A 19,320-nucleotide genomic window follows, 5' to 3' on the forward strand; every position below is an offset into this window, starting at 1 on the left:
GAATTGATGTGAATTACTTATTGTTGAAAAAAGCCACATCCATCAGTATTGATCATCATATAATCTTGTTATTGCTGTGTACAATGCTTTCTTGGTTTCACTCACTTGACTTAGCATTAGTTTATGTAAGCCTTTCCAGACCTTTCTGAAATCATTCTACTGAATGTTTCTTATACAACAATATTTCATAACATTCATATACCATAACTTACTCGGCCATTCCCAAACTAATGGGCAGTCTACTCACTTTCCAATTCCTTTCCCCTGCAAAAAGGGTTTTACAAACATTTTTGCACATGTAGGTACTTTTCCCTGCCTTTTAAAAATCATCTCTTGGGGATAGAATCCCAGTAGAGATATTGGGATCAAAGTATATGCACAGTTTGATAATGCTTTGGGCATAGTTCCAAATTGTTCTCCAGAGTGGTTGAGTCAGTTCACTTTTCCATCAACAATGTATCAGTGTCTTAGTTTTTCCACATCCTTTCCAATATGTATCATTATCTTTTACTGTCATCTTAGGCCAATCTGAGAGATGTGCAGTGGTACCTCATAGTTGTCTTAATTTGCATTTCTCTGATCAATAGTGATTTATAATATATTTTTCATATGACTAGAAATTATTTTAATTTCATCTGAAAATTGTTCATGTCCTTTGACCACTTGTCAATTGGAAAATGGCTTATATTCTTATATATTTGAGTCCATTTTCTGTATATTTTAGAATGAAGTCTTTATCAGACCTTTATCAGATTTTTCCCAGTTGTCTGCTTACCTTCTAATCTTGTCTGCATTGGTTTTGTTTGTATGAAACCTTTTTAAATTTAATATAATCAAAATTATCTATTCTGCATTTCATACTGTACTCTAGCTCTTCTTTAGCCATAAATTCCTTCCTTCTTTACAGATCTGAGAGGTAGACTATCTTTTGTTCTTCTAATTTACTTAAATATCACTTATTATGTCTAAATCATGAACTCATTTCCACCTTATTTTGGTATAGGGTACGGATCAATGCCTAGTTTTTACCATACTATTTTCCATTTTTTGTTAAATAGTGAGTTCTTATTCTAGAAAGTGGGGTCTTTGGATTTATCAAAAACTAGATTAATATAGTCACTGACTATTTTGTCTTGTAAATCTAACTCATTCCACTCATCATCTACTCTATGTCTTAGCCTGTACCAAATTGTTTTGATGACTACTGCTTTATAATACTGTTGTAGTTCTGATACAGCTAGGCCATATTCATTTGCATGTTTTCATTAATTCCATGAAATCCTTCACCTTTTGTTCTTCCAGATAAACTTTGTTATTATTTTTTTCTAGCTCTGTAAAGTAGTTTCTTGGCAGTTTGAGTGATATGACATTGAATAAGAAGATTAATTAAGATAGAATTTTCATTTTTATTATATTAGCTTGGGCTACCTATGAGCACTTGATATTTTTCCAGTTGGTTAGCTCTGATTTTATTTGTATGGAAAGTGTTTTGTAATTGTGTTCATATACTTCCTTGCTTTGTCTTGGCAGATAGGTTTCCATATAGTTTATATTATTTATAGTTATTTTAAGTTGAATTTCTCTTTGTATCTCTTGCATAGACTTTTTTGGCAACACATAGAAATACTGATGATTTATGTGAATTTATTTTGTATTCTGCAACTTTACTAAAGTTGTTGAATTTTTTCTAATAGCTTTTTAATTGATTCTCTAGGAATCTTTAAATATATCATCTGCAAAGGGTAATAATTTGGTTTCCTCATTAGCTATTCTAATTCCTTTAATTTCTTTTTCTTCTCTTATTTCTAAAGCTAACATTTCTAATACAGTAGTATTGAGTAGTAATGGTGATAGTGGGCAACCTTATTTATCTCATTATATATGATGGTTCCTGATGATTTTAGATAGATGCTACTGATCATTTTAAGGAAAACTCCATTTGTTCCTATGCTTTCTAGTGTTTTTAATATGAATGGGTGTTGGATTTTGTCAAATGTTTTTTTGACATTTAGAACAATCATATAATTTGTTAGTTTGGTTATTAATATAATCAATTATGTTGATAGTTTTCCTAATATTGAACCATCCCTTTTACTTTTACTCTGTATATATCACTCTGCTTTAAATGGGTTTCTTGTAAAAAGTATTATAGGAATCTGGCTTTTAATCCTGGTATAAATCCTACTTGGTATATTATCCAGATGATAACTTGCTATAATATCTTTGCTAATGTTTTATTAAAGATTTTTGCATCGATATTCATTCTATACTTTGCTTTCTCTAGTTCTGACCCTACTTGGTTTAGGTATCAGCACCATATTTGTGTCATAAAAAGAATTTGATAGTATTCCTTCTTTCCTAATATTTCCAAATAGTTTGTATAGTATCGGAATTAATTGTTTTTTTAAATGTCTGGTAGAATTCACTTGTAACTCCATTAGGCCCTGGAGATTTTTTTCTTAGATTTTTGATTAATAGCTTGTTCAATTTTTTTTTTCTAAAATGGGTCTATTTAAGTAATTTATTTCCTCTTCTGTTAATCTGGGAAATCTACATTTTTGAAAGTATTTATTTTTTTCATTTAGATTATCAGATTTATTGACATATAGTTGAGCAAAATAGGTCCTAATCATTTCTTCTTCATTGATGTAAAGTTCACCCTTTTGATTTTTTCATATTAACAATTTGATTTTCTTTCCTTTTTCTAATCAAAGATTTATCTTTTTTTGTTTTTTTTTCATAGAAACAAATTTTACTTTTGTTTATTAGTTCATCATTTTCTTAAAGTTTTATTAATATCTTTTTTATTTTCAGAATTTCAAGTTTGGTATTTAGTTGGGGGGTTAATTTGTTCTTTTTCTAACTTTTTAAATTAGTAACATGCCCAATTCATTGATCTTCTCATTCTCTATTTTATGTGAGTAAAATTTCCTCTAAGAACTCAGATTTTTGCTCATTTTTTAAAAGTTGAAGTCTGCTTTAATGGAAAAGGGGGACGTTGTACCAACTTTCCTCTACAGGTGACATCAGCTTCATGCTGCCCTGGAGTCAGTGCTGCCAGCTTCCTTCTCATTCTGGGTGGATGTGTCTAAATCCCGTTTGTTATGCTGGGCTTCAGGAACTCATTATGTGCCTTTTGTAGTTGTGTTGGAGGTCTTATAGTCTGCTGATCACTGTCTTTGGCTTCTGAACCAGGACAGAGTTGCAAACGCTGCTGTATTTTGGCTATGAGTCTCCCACTACATTCTCCCGTGTGTGTGGAAGCTTTTCTACACAGAATCTCCTTGTGCTGCTCCAGTACTAGACTGCAACTCCAATCCCCCTCCCCCCTGGCCATTTGAGAGAGATCTTTCCCAAAGTTCTTCCAAAATATCATCTGGTGGAAATTTGTTACGTTCCACATATCTGTGGGTTTTGTCACTCCAAAACTTGTTCAAAGGCTTAATCTGGTATTGATCCAAGAGAAGCCAAGAAGAGTTTAGACAACAACCTCTTTACTCTCTGCTATCTTGGCTCTGCCCCCTGCTTTCACCTTAAAATAAGGTGAAAGAAAAATGACCATTGTCCCTGTGAGGGAAGCATATGAAATTCTCTTGGCTTTCCCTTCTCCTTGGAATACTCTTCCTCCTCACCTTCACTCTTAGCTTTCCTGGCTTCCTTCATGACTAAATTACAAGATCACTTTCTGTAGGAGGTTTTCACCTAGACACAGCAAAGAGATTCAGTAGATGGAACTAAACTCAGGAATTAAAGCTACAAAGATTTGAATTTGAATTCTGTCTCAGAAGCTTATTGGCTATGTAACTCTAGACCAGTCACTTAATGTCTCTGCCTGGGTTTCCTTATTTGTAAATTGGGGATAATAATAGCATCTAATTGAAAATCAAATGAGATAAAGTAGGTAGAACAATTTATAAACCTTTAAGGATTTTATAAAAGCTATTATTATTGTTACATTATTATTATTGTAATATTCAATGTTGATATTATTATTTCCTGATTTCTTCTTTTGCTAGTGCTTTCTTTCTGAGATTATTTCTATCTATTCTGCATATATCCTTGTTTACATGTTATCTCCTTCACTAGTCTATGAAATCAGTAAGGGTAGGGACTACTTCTACCTTTCTTATTACCTCCTTGGTATCTGGTATATAGTAAGTGTTTAATAAATGCTCATTGTCTTGACTCAATGACCCCTTTTGGAATTGTCAAGGATAGGTTACCAAAGTACATTTGGATACCTACGTTGGTGAGTTATAAAGGAAAATAATGCTTATTGATTGAAAATCTCCCTTTCTATTTACTTCTCTAGGTCACAGAGACACGGACAGGCCCTCTGGGCTGCAGTAACTATGATAACCTGGATTCTGTCAGTTCAGTCCTGGTGCAGAGTCCAGAAAACAAGGTGCAATTATTAGGTAAGAAGTCTTTTTTTTTTTTTTTTTTTTTTTTTTTTTTTTTTTACTTTCCACAGCCATAGAATGGTCTGGGATCTACTGTCCAAGTCAGAAAGGGGAAAATAAAAACAGAAAAATCAAACCCAAAATAAACAGAAAAGGCATTCATTTAATTCTGCTAAAACCAAGATGCTTTCTTTAGACATTGATCATCAAAGCTTAGGCTTGCAGGTGGAAGGATCCTCAGAAACCATGGAGTTCAGCCTTTTCCTTTCCTAGATAAGGGAACTGATTAATAAATATTTGAGGCAGAATTTACATTTTTCTTTTCCTGCTTAAGGAAAAAAAATTGAGATGATGTTTTCATTCCCCAAATCCTTGGATCGGTTCAAATTCTCTCTAATAGAGCTCTTCTGCAGTTGCCTTCCATGCTCCCAACTTGTCTATAGTGAAGGAAACTCAAAACCAGCTTTCTATAAAGTACACAATGTTTTAGAAATAGAAAATTTAAAGATACCAGGATTGTCGCTGTAAAGGTGAAAGGGATTTGGAGGCTGCCTAATTCAAATTCTTCATTTCACAGAACTCTTGTTCAAAGAGAGGGGACAGAGAGGTGGTGCAGTGGATAGAGATCCAGCTCTAAAGTCAGGAGGACCTGAGTTCAAATTTGGCCTCAGACACTTAATAGTTCCTAGCTGTGTGACCCTTAGCAAGTTACTTAACTTTAATTGCCTCAGCACACACACACACAAAAAAAGTTCAGAGAGAAGTAAAGTGACTTGGTCTAGATCACACAAATAAGAAGTGACAGTGACAGTTCCAGGGTAATCCTAATTAATGGGAGGGAGGGGAAGGGAAGAAGGCAGGGAGAAAAGAAATGGGGAGAAGGGAGGAGAGATGAAGTATAATAGAGAAAAAAGAGGAATGGGAACAGAAAGAGAAGAAAGGCAAATGGGGAAGGGAAAGGGGAGAGTGAAGAAAAAATTGAGAAAAGGGATAGGGCTAGAGGAAAGAGAAGGAACTGGGGAGGAAAGGGAGGTTTGCTTGGAAGAGAGAGAGGAAAGTTAGAAGAAAATTGCATTAAGTCTGGATACAAGAAGATAAGGGAAGTTACCCAGACCTTGTACTCTATTTCCCTCTGACATCCTTTGGGCCAAGGGTATGCAAATTGATATAGACAGAACTGTTTGGCAGGGGGAAAAGTTCATTTTTCTTGAGGCTTAACTGAATTGGACTTTGTTTAAGATATTATTGTCTCTGCATTATAAAATCAATAACCCTCACCCAGGATCTATTATAACAAATGCCAACCAATCTGAGCCAGAAGTGACTTACCACTGCTTCAGGAGTCAGATTTTTTTTATTTTAATTTTTTAAAAGAAATACAAAATATTTGTTTCCTGGTGACAACTAATATAATTATAATCTATTCTCACTCAGGTCCCAGGATGGGCTAGTTTATGTGTCTGGGAATTAGTGATGGGTGAAGTTTAAAATGTTTAGTGGTTGGTTTGGAATAGTTTATGCCATTTAATTTTATAGCCCATCACTCACACAGCTATTGCTGAGGGCACCTCTATTGCAGTTGTGGAGAGTGTTTCCATCAGGAGGAAGAGAAAACATCAAGGAGGGGAGGAATTGGGAGAAGATAGGGGATCATTGTATATTACCTGGGACCCTCTTCAGGGGCAGACTCATGGTAGGCTGCTTGGAAGGGGAGGGTTGAGAGCATCATGAGGATGTGATCCAATACAAAAATGTGTTGATTCCAACTTTCAGAATCCTTTATGCTGTCAGCCAAGCCAGGAACTGCTTTCCACTCTGGCCCTATTCCCTCTGTTTATGGATGCCATCACAATGAGAAGTTCAGGGAAAATAAGAATCTAGCAGGAATTGAATTAGAGTGATCCATGTTTTGCTGGGAGACAGTAAAGGATGGGAAGGAAAGGAGGAAGAAGGATGAAAGGAGGGAAGGCAGAAAGAAGAAAGAAAAGAAAAGAGAAAGAGAGGGAAGAATGAAAGGAAAGAAAGAGGGAGGGAGAGTGGAAGGAGGGAAAGAACAGAGGGAGGAAGCAAGGAAGGAAGGAAAGAACAGAGGGAGGAAGCAAGGAAGGAAGGAAGAAACAAAAAAAAGGAGGGAGGAGTGGAGGGATGGAGGGAGGGAAAGAAGTAACCATTTATTAATCATATTAAGTATTAATGATTTGTTAATCATATTATTAAACTCCCAGGAGGGAGCCTAGAATCAAAAAATATTGGACCTGGGAAGGACTTTGGGAAACACTTACAGAGCAGGGAGTCTTTATTATTTTGTGTTATTGACTCTTCTAACATGAAGTTTGGTGAAGCTTGTGAACCCCATCTGAGAATATTTATAAGTGAATGAAATTTAAAAAAATAAATGAATGAAATGCAGTTCATAGAATTATAAAAAAAATTAAAATATGGTTATTAAAATATTGGATAATTTGGGAAAAAAAATAAACTTTCAAGGACCTCAGGTTAAGAACTCCTGGTGCAGGGGAAAGGGAAAGCAATAAGCATTTACATAGGGATCTAAAAGGTAGTGTAGGAAGCAAGCGCTTTTCAAAGATGATCTCATTTGATCCCAAAATACTAGGAGGTCTGTGCCATTATTATCCTCAATTTTCATTTGAGAAAACTGAGGCAAACAGAGTTTAATGATATGTCTAGAGTCACATGGCTAACAAGAATCTAAAGCTAAATTTGAAACTCCAGTCCCAGCACAAGCATAGAGTGTGGAATTTAAAATCAGGAAGACTTGAGTTCTAACCTCATCTGCTATATTCTTTTGCTGTGAAACTCAAGCCAAGTTTATAACCTTTATAAGTTTCCACTTATATAAGAGAATACTCCACTCAACAGTTTCTTAGGCTCTTTCCCCTTCAGATTCGATGACATTTCAGTAATAGAAAAGGGATTTAGAGGTTAAGGGTTAGTTACTAACAGTTTATTAGTAGTAGATATAACAAAAAACTCAATAGCTAACATTTGCACAGCATGCTCATGTTTACACTAAATATTTACCAATAGTACACAATACATACATGCACATTGCATATGTATGTGTATATATGTCATACAAACCATATATGCAATATTCTGTATATATGCATACATATACATGTACATGCATAGCATGCACAAATTTTGCATGTATACATTTTGTATATATCTACACATGCATTTGCATATACATATATGTTGCATATATTATATATGTAATATTATATTGTACATTACATTCATTTTATATATGTACATATATGTGTATGTGATATACACAGAGACATTCATTTTATAAATGTACACATACTATATATACACATGCTTTGTACATACATAATATATGTACTTATACATGCATATATATGTATATATATGTGTATATATATATATATATATACATATATATATACACACACACACACAGAAATATGCTCAGGTCTCTTGACATAAGCAGCATGGCTTTAGGCAAAACATTTTTGTCTTCCCAGACCTTAGGGCCCTTCTCTCTAAAAGCTGGAACAGTGGTTCTTCAGGTAGGGTCCTGGAACTCTGTTTTCCTTGTTTTTAATTTCCATAATTGCATTGTAGTATAACTGGCTTCCCTTATAACCTTCTATCTTTTACTCTATAAACTTAAAAACATGATTCTGAAAGGGATCCACAGTTTCATGAGATAACCCCATGTGTCCATAACCTACACAAAAAGGTGAAGAATCCCTGGGTTGGATAATCTTAAAGGTTCTTTTCTAATACTATCATTCTGGAAATCTGGCTTGAAGTGAACTCTGTCTCTTTGACTTGGGACCCTCTCCTCTGACCTGTCTTTTGCCTCAGGCCTGCAGGTGCTGCTGCCTGAGTACCTAAGAGAGCGATTTGTGGCTGCTGCTCTCAGCTACATCACCTGCAGCTCCGAAGGGGAGCTCATCTGCCGTGAAAATGACTGCTGGTGCCAGTGTGGACCTAGCTTCCCAGAATGCAACTGCCCTGAACCAGACATTCAGGCCATGGAAGATAGCCTGCTCCAGATTCAGGACACCTGGGCTACACACAATAGACAGTTTGAGGAGTCAGGTGAGGCAACTGACAGACCCCCAGAGATTTCCCTGGCCACTGTATGGTGGTTCTTAGGACCAGCTGGGAAGGGAGCCTTGAGGTTTTCCTGATTCTAAGCTCAGCCAACTGAAAGAAGCAGACTTGGAAAGGGTTAATCCAACCTTTCCCTATTCACTGTCCCCAAGACTCTGGTACCCCAATAAGCTACAGGCCCCAACCCCTTTGGAAAGACTAGGGTTCAGAGTATGTGTAAAGTCAAAGCTATTGTAATATGAAATGACCAAATTTTAGGACTTGTAGAAATACCTGTCAGTGGGAGGGATCATGGGATCCTTCTGAAGGTATCTTTTCTAGTAATCCTTATCCTCAGGTGTAATCAAGATCCAATAATAATGTAGACCACTTCCTGCTTTCTCTTGTTTTCTACCCCATGTTTCTTTCCCCAAGGTCACATTGCCTTTCTCATGTCATCTATTGTGGATTCTCCTACAAGTAGCTGTAATTGTATCCCTGTGTGTGATTTGTATACTTCCAATACCCTTACTCTGTACTGTTGAAATGATTTCAACTACCCCTCTGGCCTGAATGTCTCTTAGGGAAGAATTCTCATAAAAAGTATCAGAGGAAAGATGAGGACCACATCCCAAGGCCTTAACAGGTAGAACAGTTGAGCCTTTGAATACTTCTATGAGAAATAAAGGCTAAGAGTTCCCCCCATTCTAGTGAATATAGGAAAGAAATTTAATATTTTCAAATAAAAGGAACCACACAGAGATTGTTTAGACCAACCTTCCTTGGGTATATACAAAGGTTCGCATTATTTTCAGAAATAAATACCTGGCTCAATGTGTTTATTTACAAAAGTTAAAATAAGATTGAGAGTATAAAAATATCTGAGTGACAAGCAAATGGAATGATATTTGAACTCAGATTTTCTGAGTCCAAATCAAGTGCTCTTTTCCTTGTGCCATAAGACAAATTCATTCAAGGGCATTCTTTAAGACACAGCATAACTTTGTGCAGATACTTCCAGAAAGGAGTTCTTTATAGTTCCCAAGCTATCCCTTAAAAGTAGTTTATTTTCAGGAAGCTAGGGTGATGGAGTAAGCAGTAAATAGCCATAACTCTCCCATGGTCACCTCCAAACAATCATAAAATAGCACCCCAAAGAAATTCTGGAACACCCCAACAAAAATACAGGGTGAAACAATCTTTTAGCCCAGGGAATTGGAAGATCACTTAGAAAATCTGTCTCACTTGCATAAAAGGGGAGTATAATCCAGGGCAGGAAGCATTCCAGCAAGTTCCACCTCAGCAAACCAGTAGGAGATCCTGAGCTGCAGTGTGTTGGAACAGGCAAAAGCCAACACCAGAATGCTCTGTGTCCCTAAGCATAGCCAGGAGAGCCAGTAGATTCCAGCTCTGAGAACTGTCACCTACTTCAGCAAATCCCTGAGCAAACAGGCATCTTCTAGCTGCCAAATCTCCAAATGCTTCAGTGTAGTTCCAGAGAAAGGAAGGAACACCCAACTGCCCTCAACACATATCACAGCAGTCTTTGACCCCAGCTCAGCACTAGATATTCTGCCATACCCCTTAACCTCCAGCAGTACCAGCCTCTTACTACACCACTTCGTCAGCACAATACCAAATGCAAAGCACACCCTTGGGCCCCAGGTAAACCACCAGGGTTTGTAGCTCTTGGCACAAAAGCCTGACATAGTGTCCTTCTACCCCAGGAACAGAGATAAAATTTAAATAAAAGGAGAAATAAATAAGAAAATGAAAAGGAGTTTGACCTTAGAAAGTTGTTCTGGTGATAGGGATGACCAAGACACTAACTCAGAAGAGGAAAATAATGTCAAACCATCTATGGGAAAAACCCCAAAAGAAAACAGGAAGTGGTCTCAAGCTGAAAAATAAGTGATAGAAGTGCTTAAATAAGAACATAAAAATCATCTAAGAGAGGTTCAAGAAAAATTAGGAAAAGAAACGAGAGGGATACAAGAGAATTATGAAAAAAGTCAACACCTTATAAAAGTGGAAACAACTGCTTAAAAAGTAGAATTGGCCAAATGCAAAAAGAAATATAAAAATACACTGAGAAAACAACTTAAAAAGTACAAGTGGCCAAATAGAAAAAGTAGTACAAAAGCTAAATGAGGAAAATGCATTATTAAAAGTTAGAATGAGCAAGTGGAAACTGTGAGACATCAAAAATCAATCAAATAAATTCCAAAGCATAGGAGGAAGACTAAAATATAAAATACTGCACTGGAAGAAACAACTGACCTGGAAAAAAGATCCAGGAGATACAGTGTCAGAACTGCTGGACTACCTGAAAGCCATAATCAAAAGGATGATGTGGACTGAATATTTTAAGAAATCATCAAGGAAAATTTCCTCGGTATCCTGGGGACCAGAGGGCCAAATAAATATTGAAAGAGTCCACCAAACACCCCCAGAAAGAAATCCCCAAATAAAATCTCCAAGTAACACTACAGCTAAATTTTAGAACTGCCAGTTCAAGGGGGAAAAGTTCTGCAAATGATAAGAAAGAAACAATTCAGATTTCAGAGTCACAATTAGGATTACACAGGATTTGGCAGCTGCCCCATTAAAGTCATGGAACATGATATGCAAGAAGGCAAAGGAACCAGGACTACAATCAAGAATTACCTTCCCAATAAAATTAGGTGTAATTCAAGGGGGAAAAAATCATAGAATGATTTCAATCTTTTATAAACAAAAGACCAGAATTGAACAAACTATTCAATCATCATTATCAAGACCCAAGAGAATCCTAAAACAGTAAAAAGGAAAAGAAAACATAAGTGATTCATTCAGTGGAGCTGAACTGTTTACATCTCTATGTAGGAAGGTGATACTTGTAATTAGTAAAAATTGGAACACTGATAGTACAGCTAGAATGAATATAAATACATAGAGCATATGGATATAAGTTAAATTTGAGGGAATAACATAAAAATAAATAAGGGATTAGAGAGGAGTACACTGGGTGCAGAAGGAAGGGAAAAGTAGAATGATGTCAATTATTTCACATGAAGAGTTGTGAAAAACCTATTACAATGGAGAGAACAATGGGAAGATGAGTTATGGATAACAATTGAACCTTAATTTTATCAGTATTGGTTTAAAGAGGGAATGATATAGGCAGAAAGTTGAATGTAGAAATCTATCTTACCTAACAGGGAAATAGGAGGGGAGAGGATTAAATAAAGGAGGGGGCTGGCAGAAGGAAGAGCAGTTGGATGAGGTGGTACAAAGAAACAAAGCACAAATGAGGAGGGAAAGAGGGAAAGGAGAAAGAGGACAAACAGGAAGAAAAATAGAACGGAGGGAAATAAACAGTAATTATAAATGTGAATGTGAATGGGATGTACTCTCCCATAAAATCAAAATGGGATAGCAGAATGGATCAAAACCCAGAATCCTACTATGTGTTATTTAGAATAAACACACTGGAAGGAAAGACACACACACAGAGTAAAGGTAAAAGGCTAAAACAAAGTTTATTATGCTTCAATTGAAGTTTAAAAAAAAAGCAAGAGTAGAAACCTGATCTTAGACAAAAATAGTTGTGCAAATTATAAACAAAAGCAAAAATATCTAGAAGCTACATCTTGCTAAAAGGTACCATAAACAAAGAAGCAATGTCAGTCCTAACCAGATATGCACCAAGTGGTATAGTATCTAGATTAAAAGAGAAAATAAATGATTTACCAGTTCATGACTAAACAAGAGATAGACAGCATTATGAAATGTGAAATAGATATTTTAATTAAATTAAATGGATTATATTATTTAAAAATTAAATTAAATTGATTATACTAAATTAAAAATGTATACAAAATGTACAAAAGCAACTAAGATTTGAAGGAAAGCAAAAAGACGAAAAAAGGCCTCATTTCTCAAATATATAGAGAAATGAGTCAAATATTTAAGAATACAAGCTATTCCTTAAATGATCAATAGTCATAGGAAATAGATGGGAAACTTTAAGATGAAGAAATCAAAGTTATCTGTGGGTATATAAAGAAATGCTATATATCAATTTTGATTCCCAAAATACAAAGTAAAATAACTCTGAGATACTACCTCACATTTATAACAAAAAAGAAAAGTGAAAATAAATGTTAGAGAAGATATGGGAACATTGGGACACTAATGAATTGTTGGTGGAGTTAGTTTAGAGCAGTGACCTTTTATCATGCTATCTCTTCCTATTCCTCATTTACCTAAAATATTGTCTATGAAATTCTGACAGAGTGATCAACCATCCTGAGCTTGAAGATATCCACTGATGAAGAATTCACTACCTTTCATACTGATAGCCTATTCAGTAGTCAATCAAATAATAAGCATTTTAAGCACCTATTATATTCCAGGAATTGTTCTAACATGGGCATACAAAGAAAAACAAAGCTGAAAAAGTCATTTAAATACTTAAAATTTAACTAACAGAAAGGTAGCCTGGAATTTGCATGTTTAGTTCTTATCTCAGATGTTTACTCTGTCACTCTGGGAATGTCATTCCCACATCTCTTAGCTTCATTTTTTCTCATCTGCAAAAGGCCAGGTATGAATGAAAATTATATCACCTACTTTATCACTATGGTGATAAATGATCAAAAGAACTAATACATACAAAGTGTTTTAAGTAAATTTAAAGTGGTGCAGCTAGGTGGCGCTGTGGATTGAACACCAGCCCTGGAATCAGGAGGACCGATTTCAAATATGGCCTTAGACACCTTAGACAAATATGGCCTTAGCTGTGAGACCCTGAGCAATTCACTTAACCTCAATTGCTTCACCCAAACAACAATATATTTATTGAAAGTATGTAGGAAGGAGAGAAGTATCCCCCAAAATCCTCATCAGTATGGGAAGTAGAGTTTCCCACTGTGGTGAGTAGACTCAAGCTTAAAGTATTTAGTTCTCTCCCTCTTGAACACATACAAAATCCCTGCAGAGAATGAGCTCACATTTAAAGCAGAAAGGTAAGAAGGTATGCATTTAGGGAACATATGAAGATGAGGGGCATCTTAAGACTCCTTGCTCTGGAAGTCTGCTTCTCACTTTTTCAAGTACCCACCAATTTGCTTTAAAGCAAAGCTTAAATTGTGGGTTGTAACCTCATATGAAGTCATGTAACTGAATGGGGAATCTGCAAAATTATACTTTATTATTAGTAAAATTTTATTTATATACCTGTTTCATAAATTTATGTATCCAGGGTTGCATAAAAATTTCTCAGGCACAAAGGGGTTGCAATTGGAAAAAAAATTAAGAAGTCTTTCTTTAAAAGTATGGTCTGAATAAGACTTTTTGGATATACTATCTTATCTGAGAGCCCTATCTATTGGTGGTCTGGGACAAACAATTTCCTTTTACAATTTGACTAACGTGGAAATATGTTTTACATGATACACATGAATAACCTACGTCAAGTTGCCTACCATTTGAACAAGAACAGAAGGAAAGGAAGGAAGGAGAGGGAAAATTTCCAACTCAAAATCTTGTAAAAACAAATGCTTAAAATTGTCTTGACATGCAATTGGGGAAAAAGTACTATTAAAAAAAAAAGATTACAGAAAAGAAACAATTATTTTCTTTTCTTCTCCCTCTGATAATATAACTCATTTGGTTTATCCCCACAGAGGAATTTCAGGCTCTGCTAAAGAGACTTCCAGAGGATCGTTTCCTGAACTCAACTGCCATTTCCCAGTTTTGGGCTATGGACTCAAACCTCCAGCACCGTTACCAGCAACTGGGAACCAACTTAAAACTGCTGTCCAAGAAAACCCATCGGGTCATTCGCCGCCTCTTCAACCTTTGCAAACGCTGCCCCAGACAGCCTCGATTCTGGCTACCTAAGGAAAGGTGAGCTTCCCAGATGGAGCATTCAGCCAAAGCCAGAGCTCTGAGTACTTTTTATGATGTAGGCCTATGGCCCTGTCCATGGTGCTGAGAACAAGAGTGATAATTATATTTGGTCTTCATGAGGAAAAAAAAAAAAAGACTAAGCTGTGTTCTTGTTGTCATTCATTCATTCAACAAATATTTATAAACACAAAGAACTTCAGAAGGAGAGAAAAAATGAACAGTACAATTTTGTTACTCCTGTATTCGTTTTGACATATACTTTTTATGAAAACAAGCTAAGGGTCCGAAACTCACAATCATATATACATTTATCTTTTGTTCTTTGATATGCAAATATCCATGATTGATTAAGTTTATGATAAAAAATAAAAAATGTATTTATGCAGCATGTACTACATATTTGATCAACACTATTCTGGGCATATTAGAAGATGCTTCCAGAAGCAGGAAAAATGGGCTTTCAATGAACTTTTAATTTCACTGGAATGACTAACTCAACATTCAGAGAAAAAAATACAGAACAAATAAGAGAATGGGGGATGCCAGTTTATATAATGGATAAAGTATGAGTCCTGGTATCAAGGAGCCTGAGTTCAAGTCTGTCTTTAGACATTTGTTAGCTATATGACCCTGGTAAAACCACTTAACTTTGATTTCCTCAACCGTAAATTGTGGATAATAATAGCACATATCTCTCAAGGTCATAGTAAAGTACATAGCACAGGGCCTGGTACATAGGAGGTGTTATATAAATGCTTATTTATTTCCCTTTCCTTTTCATGGGGATAGATAGCTTAAAGCTAAAGAAACTCTGCCTACTGATGTAGGTCAGCACCTTCTCTGCATCCTATACTCTTATAGAGTTAATACCTAAAGTACTGAGTTTAAGTGCCCTATTCACTCAGCTAGGATGAGTCGGAGATGGGACTCAAACCTGAGCCTTCCTGGTTTTCAGGCTGGTTCTCTAGCCAATAAATCAAGCTGCATCTCTCCTAAGGGAAAGATAGCAAAGGACAAGAAGTGATTCTGGGGGCCAGGGGACAAAGTGATGGCAAAAGAAACCAGAGGCAGGAAGTGGTTGAGAGCTGGGAAATCCTTCCAGGTGGGTGAGGTGAAAGAGCTATTTAATAGTTGGTGAGGGTGAGGGTGAGGGTTTATTAGCTGATAAGCCTTCCTGAAGAAGGAGGGGGATAATAGCATGAAATAAGCATTGAGAATGGAGGGTCAGCAGAATCATTTTGTGGAGACCTTGCTAACAATGGTAAAGAAGTGATTCTGAATTCAAGGAAGCTTCTGTGGATTTTAGAGCTAGGGAGAAAGAAACTAAAAATGGTAATTCAAAGAACTCTATTTCATACATCCCATTATCAGAAAAAATTCCAATATCCTTGGTGCTTTTACAGCAGAGACTAAACAAGGTGGGACAGGCTGCTTAGTCCAGCATAGATCTACAGGGTCATTCTTCATTCCATGGGCCTCCTTTCTCAGTCATTGCTACACTGCTGCTCTCTTCTTTCCATCCATTAACCCATGAATTACACTCTTGCTATCACCTAAGAAAGATGTATCTATAAATTTCACCTTGATTCTACAAAGCTTCCCTCTTATTTTCCCTCTCCAGACCCTTATCCTATTGGTGGAACCGGATCCAGTCTTTCTTATACTGTGCAGAAAGCACTTTTCCTGGGACTTTCTTGGAGCAGAGCCACAGCTGCACCTGCCCCTATGACCAATCGTCTTGCCAGGGTCCCATCCCGTGTGCCTTGGGTGATGGGCCAGCCTGTGCTGTCTGTGCACCAGACAATAGCACCCGCTGTGGGAGTTGCAATGATGGCTACGTGCTGACCCAGGGTTTGTGCCGACCAGAGGTGGCAGAGTCCCTGGAGAATTACCTCGGCCTAGAGACGGATCTGCAGGATCTGGAACTTAAATACCTGCTTCAGAAACGGGACAGCCGCATTGAAGTGCACTCCATCTTCATCAGCAACGACATGCGTCTGGGCAGCTGGTTTGACCCCTCATGGAGAAAGCGCATGCTTCTGACTCTAAAAAGTAATAAATACAAACCAGGGTTGGTCCATGTGATGCTGGCTTTGTCGCTGCAGATCTGTCTCACCAAAAACAGCACTTTGGAGCCCGCCATGGCCATCTACGTCAATCCCTTTGGGGGCAGCCACTCAGAGAGCTGGTTCATGCCTGTGAATGAAGGCGATTTTCCAGACTGGGAAAGGACTAATGTGGATGCATCTGCCCAGTGCCAAAACTGGACACTCACCTTAGGGAACAAGTGGAAGACCTTTTTCGAGACAGTCCATGTCTACCTGAGGAGCCGGATCAAATCTCTGGATGACAATTCGAATGAGACACTTTACTATGAGCCCCTTGAAATGTCTGACCCCTCTAAGAATCTGGGCTACATGAAAATCAACAGCTTGCAGGTTTTTGGTTATAGCATGCCCTTTGACCCTGATGCTATTCGGGACTTAATCCTCCAGCTGGATTACCCATACACTCAAGGTTCCCAGGACTCTGCACTCTTACAGCTTATTGAGATCAGGGACCGAGTGAACCAGCTTTCTCCCCCTGGAAAAGTGCGGCTCGACCTTTTCTCTTGTTTGCTCCGGCATCGGCTCAAACTGGCCAACAACGAAGTGGGCAGGATTCAGTCCTCCCTAAGGGCCTTCAATGCCAAACTGCCAAATCCTGTGGAGTATGAGACTGGCAAGCTCTGCAGCTAACCTGGGGGCTCTGGTTATGTTCTGGAGCTGAAGAGCAGGGGAGCCAAGAATGACTAAAGGGCCTTATCTTAGTGCCAATCATGTGCATTGACAAGTGAGACTTGAAATAATATGGATGCAGATGTGGGCACACAGAAGCCTAAACCTATATACACATTATCTCCCTCACTGGGAGACTAAAATAAAACAGAATCTGATTGGTAAAATCAGTGATTTCTGGCATGAGAACAGTTGATAAGAGAAGAGAATTTTTAAAACCTTCTCACAAAAAAACCATATGTTACAGAAATCTTTAAAAGTGATTCTTGCCATTCAAAGGAAAGAAGGAGCAAAGTGGGGTTGAGCATTGGGCCTCCCACTCCAAGGAGTCACTTTTGTATTCTTTTTAACCAGATGTTTCTAACAATGTAGTGGTTTTGTGTTCCCCATTTTATTTTTTTCAGTTTTTGTATTTTTCCTCTGCTGTGCCCTCTGCCTTTTCCCTCAGAACACATCCCACTGGGAAACCCTTGAGAATGAAACAGACAGAGATTGTGTTTGTTGCTTCTCATATTCATCCCTATTCCTCAGTTCCCCTCTTTGACCCCCTCCTCTCTCTCTGTCCCACCAATTCCAGGGTGCCACATTCTTCCCATGACCCCATGCATCTCTTCATCTAACTGGACTTATCCCCTAGAAGCAACACTGTCAAGTTAGTAATAGATATTCAATGTATAGGGCTATCTTTCTTTTTTTTTTTTTCTTTTTTAATCAAAAATATTTATTTTATGATTTTTTTTTGTTAATTTGCTCCAACCAAGTGACATCTGAGTAAAATTTACCTGGTTTAATATATTTTTTAAAAAATGCCTTTTTGAGGAAAAAAAAAAGAGAAAAGAGAAAAAAAAGTGTCTTTCTCTGGGTTGGCTAGAAGTTTTGTTTGTTACTTTGCCTGCTGTGAACGTGTTGGTGTGCTGTGACTGAATGACTTGATTGGTGTGGAGTCCTATTTGTACGTATGGCATTGCAAGACATCTTGCTATGTTCTAGATATGTGTGCACATATGTATGTGTTAAGGGGTGTATGTGTGTGCAAATTGTAGGCATGCTTATGAGTGACAAAGAGTCAATTAATAAGTATTCATTAGCTCCTGATATGTAGTAGGCACTGATAAAGGGAAAAAGCAAGCTCTTCATTAGCCCATTCTCTCACCACATTATTTTTTATTCTAGGTTTAGATTCAGTTTATCTCCATATACATAAGATCACAGTAGGAGGTCAGTTTAAGCCAGTTTTTGCTTCAGAGAGGAGAACATCTCTGTGTTTTGGCTAGGAAATTTGGTGAAGGATAAGCAAAGTAGGCAGTCTTTCTTTGGCTCTGCTACCAATGGCTTCTTGGATATGTTTCAACACTCTTTCTTTCATGGGACTGAATCACTCCCAGGAAAAAGTGGATAAAATTCAGGGAGCAATCCCTTCAAGACCATCCTTTTTATTATCCATTTTCTCCTTTAAAAAGAATCTGAAGGGAAACTTTTACTTTTGACATAGATATGGATGCATCATTTCCCACCTGGATCCTAGCATGTTAAATGTTTCCCAGCCTGTCTCTAGATGAATCATTTTTCTCTCAGTTCTTCACATGGTCCCAGTATAATTTGTAGGCATGACAACCCCAATCCTATTCAGGAGAGTGCAATACACAAATAGCAAGCATTTCATTCACCACCTATGGTACTTCACAGTTGGTGTAACTGGAATCAGGAGACAGTAGGAAGCCAGTCAGTTCTATTCAGACCTGTTCAAAGATTACTGTCATGCTCTAGTTTTCTGTTTTATTATATTAACTCACTATATCTCTTTTTAGTCTATAAGGATCCAGAAATTCTGTGAAATAAGTGGCCCAGGGCACTGTTGCCTTCAAAGCTCCCATTAAACCCTTCTAGGTCAGGAATATTGAGTGATGGTCCCATCTTATGATAAACAACATATACCAACTGAAGCTGTTGTTCCATGTTTGTTTCCTCACCTGCCGAGATCTGGTCAATACTTGTCATTTCCCGAGTCAGGACTGTGGATTTCAGTTAGACTTTGGTACTGAGAGTGGGGAAGGTGGTACAAGGATTGGTTGGGAAGGGAAAATGCTTTCAATGTTGGATAAAGGGAGTTTGAGAAGTGTGAAAAGTGTGATTTTACATTCTGACATGCATGTCTT

General features: G+C 37.2%; 1 protein-coding gene across 1 annotated transcript in view; it reads left to right on the forward strand.

The window, feature by feature from the left end:
* Window positions 1–18,025, forward strand: part of BRINP2 (BMP/retinoic acid inducible neural specific 2) — a 157,569-nt gene extending 139,544 nt beyond the window's left edge. The window contains exons 5-8 of the mRNA XM_074308446.1: window positions 4,313–4,418; window positions 8,262–8,498; window positions 14,162–14,384; window positions 16,009–18,025. Of these exons, the coding sequence (XP_074164547.1) occupies window positions 4,313–4,418; window positions 8,262–8,498; window positions 14,162–14,384; window positions 16,009–17,125 (1,683 nt within the window). The 3' untranslated portion in view covers window positions 17,126–18,025. The remainder of the gene's footprint in view (window positions 1–4,312; window positions 4,419–8,261; window positions 8,499–14,161; window positions 14,385–16,008) is intronic.
* Window positions 18,026–19,320: the final 1,295 nt, after the last annotated feature.

The sequence above is a fragment of the Sminthopsis crassicaudata genome, chromosome 4 (assembly GCF_048593235.1).
Source record: "Sminthopsis crassicaudata isolate SCR6 chromosome 4, ASM4859323v1, whole genome shotgun sequence".
NCBI lineage: Eukaryota > Metazoa > Chordata > Mammalia > Dasyuromorphia > Dasyuridae > Sminthopsis > Sminthopsis crassicaudata.